The 20500-nt window shown below is 43.1% G+C and overlaps 1 protein-coding gene across 1 annotated transcript in view; it reads left to right on the forward strand.

Moving 5' to 3' along the window:
- The first annotated feature begins 8938 nt into the window (after window positions 1–8938).
- Window positions 8939–20500, forward strand: part of LOC143208660 (uncharacterized) — a 103306-nt gene continuing 91744 nt past the window's right edge. The window contains exon 1 of the mRNA XM_076423256.1: window positions 8939–9742. Coding sequence (XP_076279371.1) covers window positions 9708–9742 — 35 coding nt within the window. The 5' untranslated portion in view covers window positions 8939–9707. The remainder of the gene's footprint in view (window positions 9743–20500) is intronic.

Consider the following 20500-nt stretch of genomic DNA (forward strand, 5'->3'; position numbering starts at 1 on the left):
TGGAGCCTCGGCTATCCGAACGCTCGTTCCAGTGATTAGCACGGATAATCGAGACGGCATCTGTTCTGTCGCCGAGAGGTTCATCCATCAGGTGTTTTGTTCATCCGTTGCGGAAGTGCAAGAAAGTCCTTTTTTCTAGAAGAACCTCCAGGACCTGTCCTATATTTTTCAACATAACAATCTTGTTTCTATTGATTATTTTACAAATTCTTCACTGATGTATTCCTGACACTTTTCCGAACAAAATGATACCAAACACGATGCAATTCAGATCGTGTTCACTCGTGTAATCCACGATATAGTGGGACCTCTGTTATCCGAACGCTCGTGTTCCAGCGATTAGCGCGGGTAATCGAGACGGGATATCGTGCACATCTCTGTCGCAAACATCGAGACACTTTCCTGTAGATTTTTAGTTCACAGCCAGGACTTGTTATCGTCCAGCGATCTGTTCTGTCGCCGAGTGGTTCGCCCATTAAGTATTTTGTAAGGTAAACGACGTAACGGTGAACGTTTCTCAGGCCCGTGCGAACGAAATATGTATCTTAATTATCCGCTTTGGTAAATTTAACGAGGCAGTCGCGCGCGAGATTCATCTCCGCGGACTTTTATCCGACGAGCTTATCGAGGATGGTGGACGTCATCGCTGTGCTTCCCACTCCGTACGGCTGGCATGGCATTGTTGCGAACGCTTAAAATGATTTAACGGTATCAGCTGCGGCCGGCCACGGCCTTCCATTTCATAGGGCTTTTTTTTCGAGCGACCGCCGATGATTCATCGCGACACTTAAGCGTGGCTAATCCGTGGCGAATGTATTCTGCCCCGTGATATCTTAATTCACCTCTATTTGTCGCCTAATCGCCCCGACGCGGCGCGATCTCACGGTTTCTTTATTCGCGGAGTTTCTAAATCACTTACGGCCGCTTTGGCTCGATCCTACCGAGAGATATTAGCGTTGGACGGTGCACTGAACGCGCGAAAAATGCAAATTTCACAATTAGCGAGGGTTACGCTTTGGAATTAATTTAATTCCTCTGGAAGTTTATTCATTCTGCGTAATTCGCTCCAGGGAATGAAAGTGCCCCGGCGGAGAGTGTATTCATTGAATTCACACTAATTATTGTAGAGGAAAGAGTGATCAATTTTTGGTGAAACCAGTTTCAAACGATTCACGTGAGATTCTTGTCTGCTGTTATTGTTATTGCTGTAATAACAAACCGCTCAAGTTTAGACACTCATGCCTAGACTGCGGAACTTTATGCATTTATGAAGAAATTAGATGGGTCAAATATAAAACAGGAAAAGATTAAAAACATTCAAGAATGCTGTATTATTGTTTTTAATGTAACAAAGTCGATAAGGGATGAAATCAATTTTTATATTATTCCTGCTTTCCACAAAACAAACATGTTTTGCATAAAGATCCGTAGTCTTCTCATAACTTTTGAACCACTGACCCCCTAGGATTGAAACTTAGTTGTAAAAACTTAAGAAACTTAAAGTATACAACACGAACGTACGAAACACCATCTCATGAGAGCTAACCTTGTAAACTCGATGACAAAATAAGTAAAAGAGTGTCAAGGTCAGTTGAAGGTCAACGATTTGAACAGAGAGGAATTGTAGGATTTCCTGAAGGAAGCTTTGCCCTTTGGGTGCCGGTGATCGACGGGCCTTCAAAGGTCGGCCACGTCCCCAGTCAGGCGCAAGACCAGAAACGATTTATGCAAACTGGGGTCAGACAGAGGCGGGACTCGGTTAATGAGCTGTTAAGAGAGGAACGAGCAGCGAGGGCAGCAAGTGGATCGGACTTTTACGTTGCTACTTGCACCGGGAAGGATCGGTAACGCCGATTCCTTAGCAGAGTTTCGAGGCTCTAACCTTCGGTGTCTGCTCCCGCCTATTATCCTCGTCCGTCAGGACATCGTAACCGCACGTTGCTCGTGATCCTTTCCGGCTTGGCGGGTTCAACGGATCGTCTCCATCCCCATTGTGTTAACCCTATCCTGAAATTCCTCGGGATGCAAGAGTTCCAAAAAAGTTCCTGAAAAATATAATAACTAGCTTCTGTGTGTCTTCAAAAACAATGTCTTTAAAAATTGAACATACTCCTCCGTTTCTAAATTGAATAATTCAATGATCACCAGGATGAACGCGTCCTCAAACTGACCGTCCCTCATCAACTCTCCACAAAGGCTCTCCTTCACGTTCTAAAAAAATTAAACCAAAAATTACAGGATTAAAAAACTGAAAAATATCCTCTATATCTTGGTGAACAATGTCTTTTTATAAATTGAATAATTGAATGACCACCAGGACGGACGCGTCCCGAAACCCACCGTCCTCATCTATCCTCCACAAAGGCTCTCCTTCACGTTCTAAAAAAATTAAACCAAAAATTACAGGATTAAAACACTGAAAAATATATATCCTCGTTATCCCCTATGTCTTGATGAACAATGTCTTTCAAAATTGAACATACTGCTCCTTTTTATAAATTGAATAATTGACTGACCACCAGAACAAACGCGTCCCGAAACTCACCGTCCCCATGAACCCTCCACAAAGGCTGTCCTTCAATTTGTCTCCCATTTGCCACATAGTCCTGTGCGGTAATGGGAGCACCGAGTCAGCGTTCATAAACGTTACCTCGGATTAACTCGGCTCGCAATGGATTCTGGGATCGCTTGATGATCCTCGCGGACGTTCTCGTCCCGTTCCAGTCGTCCAGAAAGAAGTTCTTAGCGAAGAGCACAGCAGCAGCATGAAACGGCAGCGGTGGCGGCTCGGCCCGGTGGAAAAAGAAAATTGGCGTTTACGAGTGAGCGCGAAGTGAGATATTATCCTGTCTCGCGTGCGGCTCGGAGAGTTATTACTTGTTGCGAACACTCGTATGTGCGAGGGAGCTCGCGCGCGCGAATTGACCGCGAAAATCCCAACCTGGCGACAAAAACCAACGTCGCTATCATCCTGCGCGTGCAACTCTGATGACGACGAGGACGACGAAGGAGGTCGTTCCAGGTCTTTTTCACCGCCGTGGGAAGACTCATTGACAGTGACAATGCGCCCCGGCAACAATGGAGAGCCCGTGTAATTGCTTTTCTGCAAATATGTAATTTCTTTTTCGGTCTAACGCGTTCCGCCTCGCGTGCACATAATCTCGTTCTGTGCGGGTCGGCGGTGATCAAAGTTGGGAACCGTCCTCCCTGGATCTTCTGTCTTTTAATACTTCACGTTCGTTCTCCTATTCCTTTTCTTTCTTCCTTTTTTCTGGGTAGAAACGATTTTCCTAATCATCATCGCGCCTGTGTGGTTCTTTCCGCGATTAAGTTGTTCCGACTTGGATGTCTCTTGAAGGAAACAGGAGCAAATTAATTTTGTTTGTAGGTGCTGGCGTTAATTGGTTGCCAGCTTGTACATATAGAGTAATGCATTTTAATTAATCGCAACGTGATTCGGATGAAGTTTTTCCGGAACAGAGATCCTCACGCCGGATAAACGCCAATACGGTCTCTTTAATGGAATTACTACTTCCTGGCAAGAATACCTACAACCTCCGGCTTCCAATCCCGCTTTATCCGATGTCCGGCAAGGTAGAACGTTCAAGTATAATCGATCGACAGCTCTGACTCGTTCAATGCTACATGGAAAATGTGCTACTGGCTCGTTGGTGCTTCTGATTCGGGGGGCAGGCAAACTTCGTTCGAAACCACTGATCAAATCCTGGAATCAGGTGAAGACCAATTGGATTTTTTCCGATCATCAGGTGTTTTACAGTTAATTTTAATTTTAAGTAAAAAGAACGGTAAGTTTGTCTGGGAGCTTTAGCAGCTGATCGAATCTTCAGATATATTGCAAATCAATCGAATCTCTTGTGATCATCATCCAAGTTTAAAACTAATTATACCAATTAATCGATCAAGTATAATGAATAGACTACAGATTTCACCCAATTAGGGCAACAATGAGTAACTGTAATTTGGCACAGTGTACATATTGAACGAATTTAATATTAGCAATATATTAATTTCGACTTGGTAAAATTATTAAAGAAATTACATTTTTCTTTTCCATAAAGATCCGCAATCAATTAGAAATTCTTGAATTTGTCGAACGCAAATCGAATCGTTTGGGACTGCACTGATTCGAATGCATCGGGATGCACCCGGAAGAATCCCGATCATTCCGTGAAAGGCTCTCAGAAGCGTATCGTCGTTCCGGCTAGCGTGTTAAACAGCTGGCCTATGTGCATCGTCCTTTTACGCGTCGACGGCCCCGAAAGTTCGCACAGCTGAGGAACAATGGTCCCCGGGCAGGAGAGTCGAAGCTCGGTAACTGTTGCATTATGCGCGGCCCGCGAAGATGCACCGTCAACGGGGCTATCGTGGGTTTCGATCGACCTCTCGCTGGATGTTAGAGGCCACGGCTCGCCAAGCTGTCGGGCTCCCGTCCCGTTTCGGGCTCAATGGACGCTGTGATAATAACGGAGACAAGAAAACGGCCAACTACCAACTCTTCCAACTCCACCAACTACGACAACCACGGCGTTCGTGACGGCAAATTGCGAATCGTCTCGTGGGCGTACGCAATAACGGAAAAAGGAACAGGACGGGCACTGACAGAGAAAGAAATCTTCGGACGCAGGAACACCGGGCGGGAGCCTCAACACCGAACATTCGACATTCGACATTCGATATTCGACATTCCACATTGAATACTCAGCATTGAATATTGAATATTGAACATTCCACATTGAATACTCACATAAAACATTCAACATTCGACATTGAATACTCAGCATTTAATATTGAATATTGAACATCCCACATTGAATTCTCACATCAAACATTCAACACTCGACATTTGACATTCAACATTCGACATTCGACATTCGACATTCAACATTCCACATTGAATATTGAATTTTGAACATTCCACATTGAATACCCACATAAAACATTCGACATTCGAAATTGAACATTCGACATTCAACATTCTACATTCTACATTGAATACTCACATTAAACATTCGACATTCGACATAGCCTGGAAGAACGAGAATTCGCGCGAAGATTTTCAGTGCACTGATCAGTGCAAGAAATTTCTCAGTGCTCATGGCACCGCTCAATTGTTTCGGCGAGTGGGTATAGTGATCGCCTGTTCGATCAGAGAGGCAGACAGTGTACAGACCTTGGCGCAGAAGGCAGGATAAACTTCCGATCCGAGACACAACGTCTTGATAATCCACGGGAAGCTCGTGTAGCCGGTTCCGTTCGGCTCGTTTGACCCTTGCCCGTGAAATCATCCGTACTATAATAATTTATTGCTACCAGCTCGTGTTTCTGGCTGGTAGGCGGCTTCGTTCTCTCAATCTAGATCGGTAACGGCGGAGGAAGCGGCGTTTCTCGAGTCAGTCCTGGGAATCGAACCCGGAACCCCAGGCTTGATATTCTTTTTCTCTTGTGGCGGGTTGGTGGTGTGCCTTCTGCCCGTGGCATCCACCAACGGCCACGCGAAACTGCCTCGTGAGTTATCCCATCGTCGATTTTGTCCATTCCGCTGGATGCGTTTTCCGTTACCCATTCGGGATTCTTGTTTGCCCCGGCGCCTGTTCCTTTCACACAACTCCCTTGCTTCCGGTTGGAATTTTTCTGAGCGACTGCGAATCGTATATCTTCGCCCCTAACAAGCCTCTGTCCACAGGTCATAACTATTTGCCTCGCACCCCTAGTAGCATTCATGGTTGGCATTTTGTTGGCCCTTGGCTGCAATATTCGTTAGCCAACCGTTAAAAATGTCAACTTTTGCTAACATATTATTTTGATCTTCTCTTTTACACAGTTATTTTTACAGTATATCATGAATAATACACAATGCGAGGACCTTCTTCTCAGCATTCCCAGGTGTGTGTGGTGTCGTTGTCATTCTTTATCATCATCTGTTTTAAAAAGTTCACGTACATATATCTCTTCTTTTTTCTGAAAAAGACTATGAAAACGTTGTTCAGAATCTTCATCCTGACAACATATTAAAAAATCATCGGAAGAGGTGAGGTGCAACCTTTTTATGCACAATTACCAATGATTTAGTTCTTACTCTAACCAATCAGCGATATATTAAGTAATACATAAAAATATGTAGAGCTTCGAGACATTCCTGGAACGTTTAGTGGACGAACATTGCACAAATGTTTGCGAATCCAGCAGCGCAAAGTGAAAATCAAAGACGAGGCTAAATAAATCGCGCAGTTTAAACCTGACTGCCAGTAAAACAGCTCGGCAACTGCATCGGTAAACAAGGTAACGCGATTTTATTATTCGGTATACCATCTCGCTGGCGAAACAGCCCGACCCGAGGAAGTTTCCTCATCATAGAGTCGCCGACAATTTTGTCAATTTCCGTGGGTACGCGGACCGTTACGCGAAAGCAGTCTCTTCGCGGAAACGTTCTCCGCAACGGTAGTTCATCCATTTTCCGAGCGCTCTTCCTAATAAAACGACGACGACGAGTAGTCGAGCTCGCTTCTAGGATCGTTGGGCAGGATCGTTGACTCGAATTGATCCTTTTTCGAAAAGCTCTCTTCATTAACAATTATTTTATTTCGGAAATCACATTTCTCTTTTACTGCGAGTAGGAATGCTGCAGGAAAAAATTGCATGCTCTTTACGAGATGAACAGTATTCCGAACGAATCGAGAATCGTTTTCTCAAGGATCGTTTGCCTGTTGGCAATTTAGAGAGAAAAACTAAATAATCAATAAAATAGTGACTCTCCGACAATAATTAACGGCACACCTGTGAATGAATTTCCTCAATTTCCCACAGCGATCTCGTTCGCGTAATCATCAACAAATCGCAACAAATTCCTCGTTCAGTCAGCGATCGCAACTAAATCGGTTTCTTTCGCTGGTGTAATTCGTCGGATCGATGGCTTCCCGAGAAGCGGATCGCGATCTATAATCGCGAAACACACCGACTTATTTTACGGCGGATTCGGAGTTTTTCTGGCAAAGTATCGCGAACTAATGACTCGGCCCGCGGAGTCTAACCGAGGCAATTAGCGGCCTTGGCGAGCGCGGCCGCGGAGGCTTGAGAAATCGACGTGAAAAATTATGATTTCTTGTGGCCGCGCTCCACGGCCGGCGGCCGTGCTCGCCCGAGCTGCCTATCATAGGAATTCTTCTTTCCAGTGCCCCGACACTTCGACGATTTCCCTGCAGAGGATGCGCCCGGTGCCGTTAGGCGAGTGCGAAACGGAATCTTCGCGGAAACGCTCTCCTCGAAGCGACAGTAGTTCCTGCTGTTGAACAATGGCCCTTTTTATTGCTCCTGGAAACGGGCCGGCGTGCGGCCACTTCTCCGCGTGCCTCCTGCTCAAATTTGGAGCGGCTTTTCCTTGAATTCGAAACTGGTTTCGATGCTCCTTTCATGCTCTTCTATCGCAATTTTTTATTCTGAATGTACAAATGTGTGGCCGTTTTTCTAAATTGTTCTGCTGAAAATCTTTTTCTGTCAGAAATCATTTTTAGACACATTAGAATATAAAAGATAGATCTATTTCCCTGGCTAAATAAATCCTCAAAACGATTAAACAGTTATTTTATAAATTGTTTACAAATCGGATAGTAAATTAGAACTAAGAACTTGTTCGAAGCCAAAGTAAAATGGTCATCAAAACGATCGCACAATTATGTTACACATTTTTTCTATATATGTATAAATCAGTATATTATTTTCCGATGTCATTATCAATCATTTTACGAAGACTGAAATTCGTTCATTACAGTGACTGCTAAGAACTTGTTCGAAGCGAAAGTAAAACGGTCATCAAGACGATCAAACAATTATCTTACACACTTTTTCCAACTAGAACAGTAAATTATTTACCAGTAAGTACCATATTCGAACATTTACCGAAGACTAAAATCTGTCATACGTTTATTACAGCGATTGCTAAGAACATGTTCGAAGCCAAAGTGAAATGGCCATTAGTGTGAATATAAACGGTGTACAAGAAGTTGAACGGTCGTAAACGGACGCAAACCGTGATAAATCTCGAGATCAGCAATTCAGCGATAATTTGATAGGTTCGGATGCGTCCTTGCGCTCAATTGCGCAAAGTAGTCCAGGCACGAAAAGCAGAAAGCCACGGGCCACGGGCTACGCCAGCGATCCCCAGTGATAAATGAAGTAACGAGGACTAAAGAGAGGCGTACGGCGGCATTCACCGTGACCGAAAGAAGTAAGTTACTGTTATGCAATAAAGAAGAAGTTATTGTGGCTGCCATTGATCCCTGCACCGTATATCGCGCCCACAGATTATTATAATACCCGTCACTGGCGTCCATCAATGCGAACCAGCGATCGTTGATCCGATTTACAATTCTTCCTCTGAGGTGTGACACTAGCCTGCGGATCCTTATGAAGAATAAAATGTTTATGCGTCGTTTACAGGGAAAGAGACAACTGCTGATCATTTTAATTAACTGAAAATACCGTTCAGGATCCTAGAGAGATCCCGACCATATCCTGTTCTCACAAAATTACGGCTCCAGAAAAAATGGCCCAAAACGCGCCGTTCCAGAAGAAGACAAGATTCGCAGGACTTTTGGACCCAGTTTCCAAGATCCTGGAAACATGCCGACGATCAGAATATCTTATTCCCTACCATTCGATCCCGTTCCGCCGATGCTCAAAAAACCAAAGAACGGTCCGCCTCGGCAAAAGCGCGACGAAAACCAAAAAATGCCGAAGAATCCAATGCGCTCTGAAATGTCGCGCTCCGATTGGCCGGTGTGTCGAACTCGAAGGCTCTCGGATTGGCCTTAGGCGTGTTTCCCCACCTCGGCTAGAAATTCACTTTTTACGGGCGTTATTACAAAACTGACTGGCATCTCCTAGACCATGTCATTACGGCTTAGTACTCCACACGGCGAGGATCCTCTCACGAGTACCCACCACCACCACCACCACCACCACCTCCATCACCACCACCACCTTCACCTCCACCACCACCACCACCACAACCACCACCATCACCACCACCACCACCACCATCGCCACCACCGTCGTCACCACTTCCACCAGCACACTACCTTCACCGCCTCCACCGCCAGGAGAGTAACCTCTTCTATTTCTACTACTCTTCGTCCTCCTCCTCCTCATTTTCCCACCTTTCGCGGCCGTGGAAGACGAGCAGCCACGCGCGGATATCCTGGCAGAGTGTTACGGAGAACGGAGAACAGTGGCACAGAACGCACGTTGCTCCATTTTCGTGCACCACGCACAGGAAGCCAGAGCAGACAGCTACCTAGAGCTGTCATACATTCGCGAACGGCCACCGCGAGTTTCTCTGTGTCCACGCCTAACCGCGTTCGTCGATTCCTAACCGGGAATCGTTTTTCTGAATAAACCTCCGTCCGGTCAAGCACCGCGTTGGTTCTCTAAGAAAATAAAGATTACACTTCCTCGTGAGGAAGTGTCTCATTCCGGTGAAGAGCCTAAGTGGACTGTCCGCGACCGGTGGTGAACGGGATAATCCTACTCTTGAACGCACGCGGACCATTTTATCACGTAACCATCGCCGCTTTCGTTTTCGACGGGAGAACAGTGTGCACTGTGATTCGTGAGAGAGAACGCTCCAGTGAGTTTCCAGGGACTGGTTTTCCGAGAGGGCCACCACGAAGGTCGCAAGGATCCACGGAACCATGGCTGCCACCAGGACCGACTGGAACATTAGATTGTAAGTGATTACTTTTTATTCACGACGCTCTAGTTCCTTTGCGGGACGAGCTACCTGAAAACGTACCGACCAACCTTCCGGGCTTCCTCGACGGTTTCTGTGATTCGGATCAACGAACTTCGTTCGTTCCTTTTTGTTCGGCGATTGTCTTTGAGCGAATTGGCGCGGCGAAGTTTTTAGGATTCACTGTTGGGATTTGTGGTTCTGAGGAATTTGGAGGAATTTTGACTTTTTACAATTGGATCTTTGTAGAGTCTGTGGAACTCCTCAGGTTCTGATGGTGAATGAACTTAGCACTGGACTGCGGATTTTTATAGAAAATGAAAATATTCTGAATTAACTGCAAGAGCTACATTTATCCCTTTCCTTAATAATAATTGTAAACAGGTGAAAAAATACATTTTGTACTGTTTAACATTAAACCTACCGAGCACTAAAAGCGATTAAAATGTTTTTGCTTACAAAAATGACAAGGCCCTATTTATTTAGAGTTTGTTCAATTTTTATTACAATATGCTCTTGGATAAAGAAATTTATCGAATTAGTTTCCATGGAAGCAACTTCATAATTTCAATTATTGGAAAATTAGAAATATAAAACCTATATCAAAATGATCGGTTCCAGATTTTTTATTTTACAATTATTGAAATAATAAAAATTATTTCATAAGGAATAGTTGTGTAGATATCTTTAGTAGAGCACTTATTACAATAGGGATCGCCCAAAGTCTAAATAAAATCAATCTTGTCATTTTTATAAGGGAACATGTGTTCCAGTCACTTTTAAGGCTCGGTAGGTTAGTGTTAGTGTTAAATGTTTTTTCCACTTTGCACTCGATCTACCCACGTTTGTCATAACTGCATAAAATCCGCAGTCTACTAATCATTAGACAAAGATGTTTTTTGTTCGAAATGGACGATTCTCTCGTCTTTTAAATTTTTTCGCAATTTCATTTTGATCTACATACGTATATACCGTGTAAAGAAAGCACATGTTATTCATGTACGTATATATCGTGTATAAATAATGTACATTTTATTAATGTACATATTAAATATATACCGTGTTCGTATTTTTGAGCGGCTCAGGTTGGAGAAAATCATGCGAACCAACACATGTTCGTCTCCCTCGAGCAGATTGATTCCGAGACAGTCGGCGTGCGCGTCTGGCTATGGATGGTTCAATCTACTTGGAGTTCGATACAGATTTAACACTTTCACTGTTGCCGTTCATTTCAGAAACCAATCACTGTGAAACACGATCGTGCTAGTTTATAACACCAGCTTTACGCTTTATTCTTCACTGAAAAATATTAGAAACAGGTTAGATAATTTTCTTCCGAGTTTAATGTTACACACTACAATCTTTCTGAGAAAGAAGATGGAAGAAGTTCGCGTGGGGGTGTCTCCCGTAGAATGTAAAATCACAACTGTCACGCGAAAATTGTACTACTCCGCCACGAGAATTGGAACGTTGCAAATACACGTTGCATGCAGTAAACACTTTAACTTTCCAAATCGTGGTTGCACAGAGAAACATTTTATAATACACTTCCTCGTCCTGGAACAGGAGCTAAGGAGATCAACTTCAGTTCTTTATGAACGTGATACAATGTTTCTCCTATGCATGATTGCATAAAATTGTTATAGGAGTGAATTTTTCAGAGTGTCGTGCAATTGTCTTCGTCAGACAATTCCTAAAACATTGAATACTTTTGATGGAATTTTAATTGTGTCCGACTAATTCTTCATAAACGAAAAACAACATTTTTCTTCAAAAAATTGTAAGCGACCTTGAAAGTTTTCTCTACGATCCTGGACATTCTTTCAATCCTTCTAACAACTCAAAAATACAGACCCACATGGAAAAAGTTGTTAAAAACGACCTTGAAAATTGTCTCCACGATCCTCGAAATTTTATCAACCAATTTTTTTAATCCTTGTAATAATTCAATAAATACAGATCTCATAAACAAGTCGTTAAAAGCGACCTTGAAAATTGTCTCCACGATCCTCGAAATTCTTTCAACCAATTTTTTAAATCTTTGTAATAAATTTAATAAATACACAGATCTCGTAAAAAAATTCTTAAAAGCGACCTTCAAAATTTTCTCCACGATCTTCGAAATTCTTTCAACCAATGTTTTAAATCTTGGTAATAATTTAATAAATACAGATCCACATAAAAAAGTTGTAAAAGGCGACCTTGTAAATTTTCTCCACGATCTTCGAAATTCTTTCAACCAATTTTTTAAATCTTGGTAATAATTTAATAAATACAGATCTACATAAAAAAGTTGTAAACGGCGACCTTGTAAATTTTCTCCACGATTCTGGCAGTGTTCAACAAAATTTGTTCTCTCAGAAAAATCTGAAGAGAGTTATCGTCTTTCGGAAGGTGTTTGAATATTACCGTGACAGATGGTAAACGAATAGAGCTACAGGGAGCGACCACAGAGAGATTCAATAATCGTTAATAGAATCTAAAACGTCTGGTTTCGCACCATCTGTTGATCGGAGCGTAAAAGAGTGGATACGATTGCACGGTAAAGGAGAACGCGAAAGAAAGAAAGATTGCGGGTAATGTTCGCGCATGAGCGATCGACAAAAGCGGAAAACGTGGATCGATCATACGGTCAGATTATTCCTCTCGGGATCGTATTAAGAGGCTGATTGCCCGTCTCGTTTATAGGAAATTGAGCGAATATCGCGGGCGTTTTCGTTGGGCGGGTTGTGGTGATCCACCCAGCCGATACGAAAAGCTTCGATCACGGGTGGGAACCCGGTCAAAAATACATAATCGATTAGGAACGGAATCATCGACCGTGAAACACCTCGTATCTCTCGTTAATCTGTTATCCAGCGCGTCCCGAGCGAAGCTGCGTTCAATCTTCCGAGAAACAGCATAACAACGTTCGCGGCGCGGCGCGGAGGCCCGACGAGTAAATAATAATTGCCGTTTTCTTTTGGATGGAACGCGGCTTCAGATACGATCTTCCCGTTACGGGGCTAAATCAGAGTTACTGTTTCCGCGCCTTTACGACGCGCCTCGACCGGGAAACCTTGTCATCGCCGCTGAACAAGTCTCTCTCCACTGCCGCAGCCGCGCGTTACTTTCTTCGAAATTCGTCGCGTTTCTACATAACAGCCACGCTTCACCGTGATCTATCAAATTCTACCGCAGCTTCTTCACCTGTTCTAATTGGTAGATTGACAGCTGATACCTCGGCAATCGTGTTTCATTTTTCTTTTTAACGCTAGACCTACCGGAACACTAAAAGCGATAAACAGGTTTTAGCTTATAGAAATGGCAAGGCCCTATTTATTTTTGGATTTTGTGAAACTTTTAAGCAACTACATTATTTCAATAATTGTAAGATGAAAAATATAAAATAATTTGACCGGGGCAGTGGTAGGTTTAGTGTTAACGATCTGATGGTCCCACTCGCTATTGATCTACCATTATTCCATTTTTATATTTTACTTTTCTGTTGAATTCTTCGAACATTTCAAAAATCCTCGATAAATCGAAAAGCTCGTTCAATTAATTGAAGATCGATCGATCCATCCTAAATCGATGAATCAAATAGATATTGGCTTATCCAGCCAAAAACAGACGCAGAAAAGTCGGTGAACCGTTAAAACCAAATCCGCTACAATTCCCACACGCGCCGAACAACATCCTTCGCCATTAATCATGTATCTACAACGCATTTCCATGCGTGTACAGAAACATTTATGCCCTACTTTATTTTATTATGAAAAAAGAAAGTTGCTTGTGCTATGATTAACTCTGGATCGAACGAAAGAAAATCCGATTGCTCTTCTTTGAAACATTTTCCTGCAGATAGCCTGAAAACAAGAACTGCTAAGAATGCGTGTAATTCACAGTCGAATGATCATTCGCATCGGAAGAATCGGCGGGACGGTTCAGGTGTGTTAGGCGAACGAGAGTTTGTTTATAAAAACGGAACGAGATTGGATAATAATTAGGTAATTATTGCGGGTCGACGGGTAGGAAAAGGTGGCGAATAAGTGGATCACGGAAACGATCGTTATCCGAGGCAAGGAAAAACCGATCGATCGGCGATCGGCCGGGCTGGCCTTGATCTCTTGATCGATCGTCGTCGCTCAGGGAGGAGAGTCGACCAATCAAACGGGACATTAACCACAGCGCTCCGGAGGATCGTGGATCGCTGCTTTGCATGCGCCGCGCGGCGATAGGAAACGATCGAAACGCCGATCTCGACGATCCACGGTGCGTGTGCTCGCGTAAATCGTATGTGTGTCCAACCCCGAGGGGATACAGGAACGTGTAGCACTACGGCAATTAAAATGGACGCGCGTGCGCGTACGAAAGTGTAGAACAGGTTGGGAAATGAAATCATTAACATCCCCGACCTGCTCGAATTACATGCAACACGAACGGATGTTTGTTTTATCGAATCCTCGATTAATTCCACCGTCAGGAAGCGTGATTTGCTTGGTTAACCCTAGCATTCCCATGGAGGGGCTCCTCGAGCCGACTGGTTGGAAAAATTGAGATTTGGACTATTTTTCTTGGGTGAAAAATTCTGAAGAAATTATTTATTGTCGTTTATATACATTATAGTTTGATATCCAGAAGGTTCTGCTGCTACAGAAAAAAAATTACAGTGCGTAGAAAAGAAGAACACTCTTATCATCAAAGATTAACAAATAATCTCGGAACAAATATAATAATATATATCGAAACCCAAACCAAAATGCTATAAATGTAAAAATCATGTATGCGAAAAACATTCGATAAATATTGTATCCTGTCATTTATGTTTGTCATCTGAAGGATCGAGTTCAGAGTAGTATTGATGATGAACATAGAATGTTCATAAAGTATCATACGCTTAAATATTACCAACCTTTTCTTCTTAAATAATTTTTTCCTAGAAATGAGAAATATATATACTTCCGAGAAATGAGTAAAGAAGAGTATGGGCTCGCGAGGAGCCCCACCTTTGGAGTCCGTGTGACGGATCGGAGCTGGGGAATGCTAGGGTTAATCGCAGCCGGCGTGAAATGAAATACCGGCCAATGGACTCGAACGCTAACCGAGCAACGTATTAGCTTCTAACTTCAGTTTCCTGAGTAGTTCGTTCGACTAAAATCGTATCACAGTGACATCTGACCCTGAAGAATGTGTCAATTTCAGTTGGAATGTGTGGCTAATCAAGGGGAACGACGAAACAATTTCTTTAATATTCTTCAAGTTCATTTAGAAACAATTTAAATTCATTGAAACATTGATAAAATTCAAACCACTATCTAATATCCCATCATCCATTAAAAAATCAGTGTCCAACCTCGAATTCAACTACAAGCTAAAGTATCGAGTTCTATGATCAATTCCAATAATTGAAAGCTGAATTGAACCCTCGATCAGAAAATCTCGACCACAAAAATTCGAATCGACTTGAACGAAGCAAGCCCACAAATTGCAAACGTTTCGCTCGAAAGATAATACCGTATCATTCACTATATTAGCCGAGCGGCACTTAAACTTCGCGCTGACACATCTCCGAGATACAGATCCCACGGGAAGCTGCGTATACGCGTGCGTGCGTACGCGATATCAGAAATCGTGACGCACTTCTAGCCGGTCGTGCACGCAGCCCGATACGTGAGCTATACGTCGCGTATAACGTAACATGCACACAGAAGCGGGAACAAGAACCGACGAACACAGCGGGTCCGTGGTGTGTGGTTAATTTACAGCTAGTTCTACAGCTCGTATCCTCCTCGTATCTCGAGCGCCGTATCTTGTCTATGACGTCCCTGTCAACTGGCGCGGGATCGTAATCCCGGAAGTGTGCTTGTAGATCGGGCCTGCCGATCAAGAAACTACAATCGGTATTCGTTCTTCCGGTGTCTGCCAGCCCGTTGATCCAATATCGATCTCCAATTACCTCGAACCTTCAATTTTCACTTGACGCTCCGGATGTTCGACACAAATTCATTCCTCTCTGGTCTCTTCTTCATTTTGCTATTTATTCATTAACGATCATAATGCAGTACTGAAAATAATCTTTATGTAGAGACGTGTTCTTAAATTTTTCCAAATTCTACTGATTTTATTTTCAAACCAGGTTACAACTGTTCTCGGCACTTGGCTTTCCAGCAAAAGCTACGTTTTGATTTCCAATTACACAAATTAATTCCTCTGGTCTTTCCTTCATGTTGCTATTCATTCATAAACGATCATATACATACACATGTATAATGCAGTCTTGAAAATAATCTTTACTTAGAGATATGTTCTTGAATTGGCATAAAAATTGCCGCTTCTTCTTCCAAATTCTACTGACTTTATTTTCAGACAAGATTAATATTGATCTCGGCACTTGGCATTCTCCAATCACCTTGAAACTTCAATTTTCACTTGGCCCTCCGGAGATGTTCGACACACAAATTCATTCTTGCTATTCGTTCATTAATGATTATAACGCAGTCTTGAAAATAATCTTTAAAATTGCTGCTCCATCTTCCAAATGCTACCGATTTTATTTTCAAACAAATTTACAATTGATGTCAGCACTTGGCATTCCAGCGAAAGCAACGCTTCCTGCTGGCCAAAGCCGTAATTGGCCACAATGAAAATTCTTCGTGGTCGGAGCAGTCCGTATCAGCTCCAATTTGAAAATCGTCGGTTCATAAATTATCCCGGCAGATCAACAGATAGGTTTACGGCCCGCTGATGGACGCGTGTCATTTCTACCATCGTCTATGCAAAAATTCCACGCAGCGCGGAGCGGCGGCGGAACGTATAATTTCTCGGCTTTACGACGGTGAAACGAGAAGGAGTTTCTGGCGAATTCGATGTAAAACAGTGATTTTTCCGTTGGCGAACACGTCGGACGCGGAAGCTCGAATGCGGGACGATAGAGCGAGGAATGTAGCCGCCGGTTTTACGAGCCGACTACTCCGCGTGATAAATATCGATAGGTGGACTAGTCGGCCACCCGACTCTAATGTTCTTCTCTGAACACCTGGTCCTATTCGTCCATTTCCGCGAGCTGCGACGAATTTGATCTTCCGACATCTTTCTCAGAGATTAAACCACTGATCGTGGCAGCCTGTTTGCTCGAAAACAGCTCTCTTAGGTCCCCCCGATCCTTGAACACGATACCCGGGACCGTAATCCAGCGTTAATCTCGTCGAGATTGCGTGACGATGACACTCGGTATTAAAATGGGATCTGGTTGCAATGAAAATTGTGGGCACGGCACGTTCGCTTCCTTTCCGGAGGCGTGTCCACGCGAGAATTATCCCTCTTCAGATTCAGAAATTGTTGCATGAAAGATGTCAGCGTCGTGCTTCATCTATTAGGTTGGAGGAAACGCTCTGTCGTATTTCAAATAAGCAGGTAATTCTGCTTGTAAATCAAAAACACATGTTGCTAGCGAGTCATCGGGAAACAGGAATTGACAGGTTATCTGAAAGATGGCAACAAGTTGTCACGAATAATGAAAATTATATCGTTGAATAAATTGATTCAGGTACGACAGAACCAGAGTTGGGAAAAATGTTATTGAAATAAAAATTTCGAATAAAGTGGGTGTAAAACCCATTCGAATTCGAATTTATCCATTTCATTCGAACTTTCTATTTAAATAAAATTTTTGCCCAACTCTGGACAGAACTTTTCCTCCAACCTAATAGTTAGTTAATTATTTTTCCCAGTTTTATTTACACTATTTTATGGCGACAGCCAATTTCTAACAGCTTAAAAATATAAATTCGTGTTACACAGTTGTACCTACAAAACTTCGGTAGTTCACCTCATTACCATAATTCCTCTAATACCTACCATGTCCACGCCTCTAGTGCAATCAGCAGCCAATTAATTCCTCCATTGCTGACTCACGATTTCCAACCTCCCGTGTCGACAGTTAATTTATAATTTAATCGTCCGTGTGATCGAAGTGCGTTTTAATTGCGTCCTCCTAACAGGACTATTTTTTCCTTACATATCTCTCCGATATTAATCTGCGAATGATTATTTAAATCGACTCCAGACACGTGCCACGTTGACAGAGCGAGCGTCGCGTCGCGAAGCGTGAAACGCGGAAAAATCGCTGGAAGATCAACGGTCTTCCGGTAGAATGAGTTCCATCGATCGATCTTCGGATTCCGGCGTTCCGGACGATTAGATCGGGGCTGAATGAAGCTGCGTGCCTTATTCTTGAATTTCAACGTCGAAGTCTACGATTTCTTCATGTTCCTTTTGTTACGATCGAATACAGATGCGGCAAACTTGTCCAGTTTTTGTTGTGGAGCGTGTAAAAAGCGAGACCCGCGGCCGCAACAACTACAATCGTCAATTATAATCATAGATACCGTGCTTTATTCGCCTTGCCCTGTTCTTTTACATTTGATCTGTCGAAGAGGATTCTCAAACATTTTCGACATGTTTTCCTTGATGATTTCCCTGCAATTTAGACGTAGACATTCGATAAATATGAAATTTCCTTTGCTTTTATCAAATGATCACAGCTATAATTATTTTAGCTGCGAAGAAAATCAGGGAGCAAAAGTTACGTTGCGGTTGTTATTCATTTATTTCGTTCCTCTCGTCACTGTTATCCTTACAAAGACGTTTCTCAAATAACTTTTAAATACTTCAATGCAATCGGAAGGATCGCGAAACACGAGAGCCATTACGTTTCCGAGGATACGCGAAGAATCCCAGGTATAGCAATAATAATTATCATCCCGGCCGTCACTGTCTCGGCGAACTCTGCTTCGCTTCTGCAATAAAGATGAGCGATAATAATAATAATGACACACTAAAGCAACGTGGAACGTTTGCTCGGCGTTATCAGATTAATTGACAATTATAACGCATCAAAGCACTTGTAAACCGTTGCCTAACAAAAGGAACGCGGCGCAATGATTACGTGATTACCCGGCGTTTTCGTGGCAAACACTTTTCCGACCGAGTAAATCATCGTAGACGCGTTTAATTGTCGAGATTATCATTAATCTCCGGGCCGGTCTCCGTTTAATTCCCATCTTCGGGAGAGCTTCTCTTGGGCTGCCCGGTCGCCATTGTTCCTGGAGAACAGTTTCCTCGACGCTTCCTGTTTCTCTCTCTCTCTCTTTCTTTGTTTCTCTTCTCTCCATCTCTCGCGTAACGTTGTAATGAATGCGAGGAACGGTGGAGAGGAAGACGGAAAGGAATCTTAAGTGGCTGTTGAAGCGTGTATTTATAGGTCGATTTTGCCCTCGCAATTCTGCCAGTAAAATGTGTAAATCTTGAGCGATCGCCGCCGAACCGTTTCTCATCGGGGAATCCGTGCAAACACCAACCTTTTACTGTTCCGTGCCATTGCCATCGCCATCGCAGCTCGAGATACTTTCTGGAAAACAAAAGTAACTCGCGCGCGGCGCAATCACTGCATACCGATGCCAGATTCTTCTATAATTTTATGCAATTAAACGCGCCACCGAGCTTTTGTGTCTTTTCTCTCTGTGATCCCGTATTAGAACACCGGATCTCACGATCCGTTGATCTAATCGGCCAGAGGAAAAGAATTCGTATTAGAATTCAGTGGAATTGTATTCGCTGATTCTTTTTGTATGACAGCCGTGATTTATTACTAGACAGCGGAGTTTACGCATTTTAGAACAAGAATGAGCAGGTGCAATTTAAAGCAGTAAGAACGTTGGAAGAGTTTAAACATACTGTTGCATTATTTTTAATTTATTGAACATATTAAGAGAAAAAATAAATAAATGATCCGCTGCCTATTTATTACCATCGAATGCTACTTGGAACCATCGGGTGGTGTGAAGGTCGACATGTCGAATTTTAAATCGAATTCAAATATTGAAACTCAATTTTGAATTCAGCAGGGAGACCTTCAAATTCGAAGTTGGATTACAGAATTTCAGAATTTCAATTTTCGAATGGGAGAAGAATTTGGTAAATTCGAATTTAATTGTAAGTTCGAAGGAAGAAATATCCTGATAATAATAAAATATTCAAACTCAATTTTGAATTCAGCAGGGAGACCTTCAAATTCGAAGTTGGTTTCCTGAATTTCAGTTTCCGAATGGGAGAAGAATTTCGTAAATTCGAATATAATTGTAAGTTCGAAGGAAGAAGTATCCCGATGATAAATTTGAAATCTGGATTAGTGTTGTGATGTGGCATTGAAAGTGTTAATGACTTGTCCGGTGATCGGAGAACAGAGGCATCCAGAGCCACGGCGAATGTATTCAGCCTCGGAAGCGAAATTACGCGTAGCGCAAATAAATCAGGATGACAGACAGCTTAAGTGGATCGCGATACAAAATACCCGGAGAGTACATCGGTTCGCCGGTAACAATGCTGTTCGACCATTTGTTTCTCGGCGATCAAGCGCGAACTATCGACGAGCCCCGGAGCCACAAATCAACAATCGTTGAACGGACACGCAACAAGCTCTCGGAATCGAGGCAGAACCGAAGCTCGTGGCCGATACGTGTGACGAATGACGGGCAATTCTGCAGTGTTCCCTCGGCTCGGGCTGATCTAATATCTGGAATCCAGCTATAGGAACGTTTTCGCGACGCATGACGAACGATCGCGAGCTCGATGCACTTCCGCTAATATCGTATGTCGGAATACGAGCGTTTTAACGGCAGGACAAATGTATCTACGGCCCACGCTGGAAACACGGCCGAGACCACTCCTTCCACGCTGTTGATCGGCCCGGCCCGTATCAAGGACTGCCCGGGA

The sequence above is a fragment of the Lasioglossum baleicum genome, chromosome 5, assembly GCF_051020765.1.
Source record: "Lasioglossum baleicum chromosome 5, iyLasBale1, whole genome shotgun sequence".
In the NCBI taxonomy this organism is placed as follows: Eukaryota; Metazoa; Arthropoda; class Insecta; order Hymenoptera; family Halictidae; genus Lasioglossum; species Lasioglossum baleicum.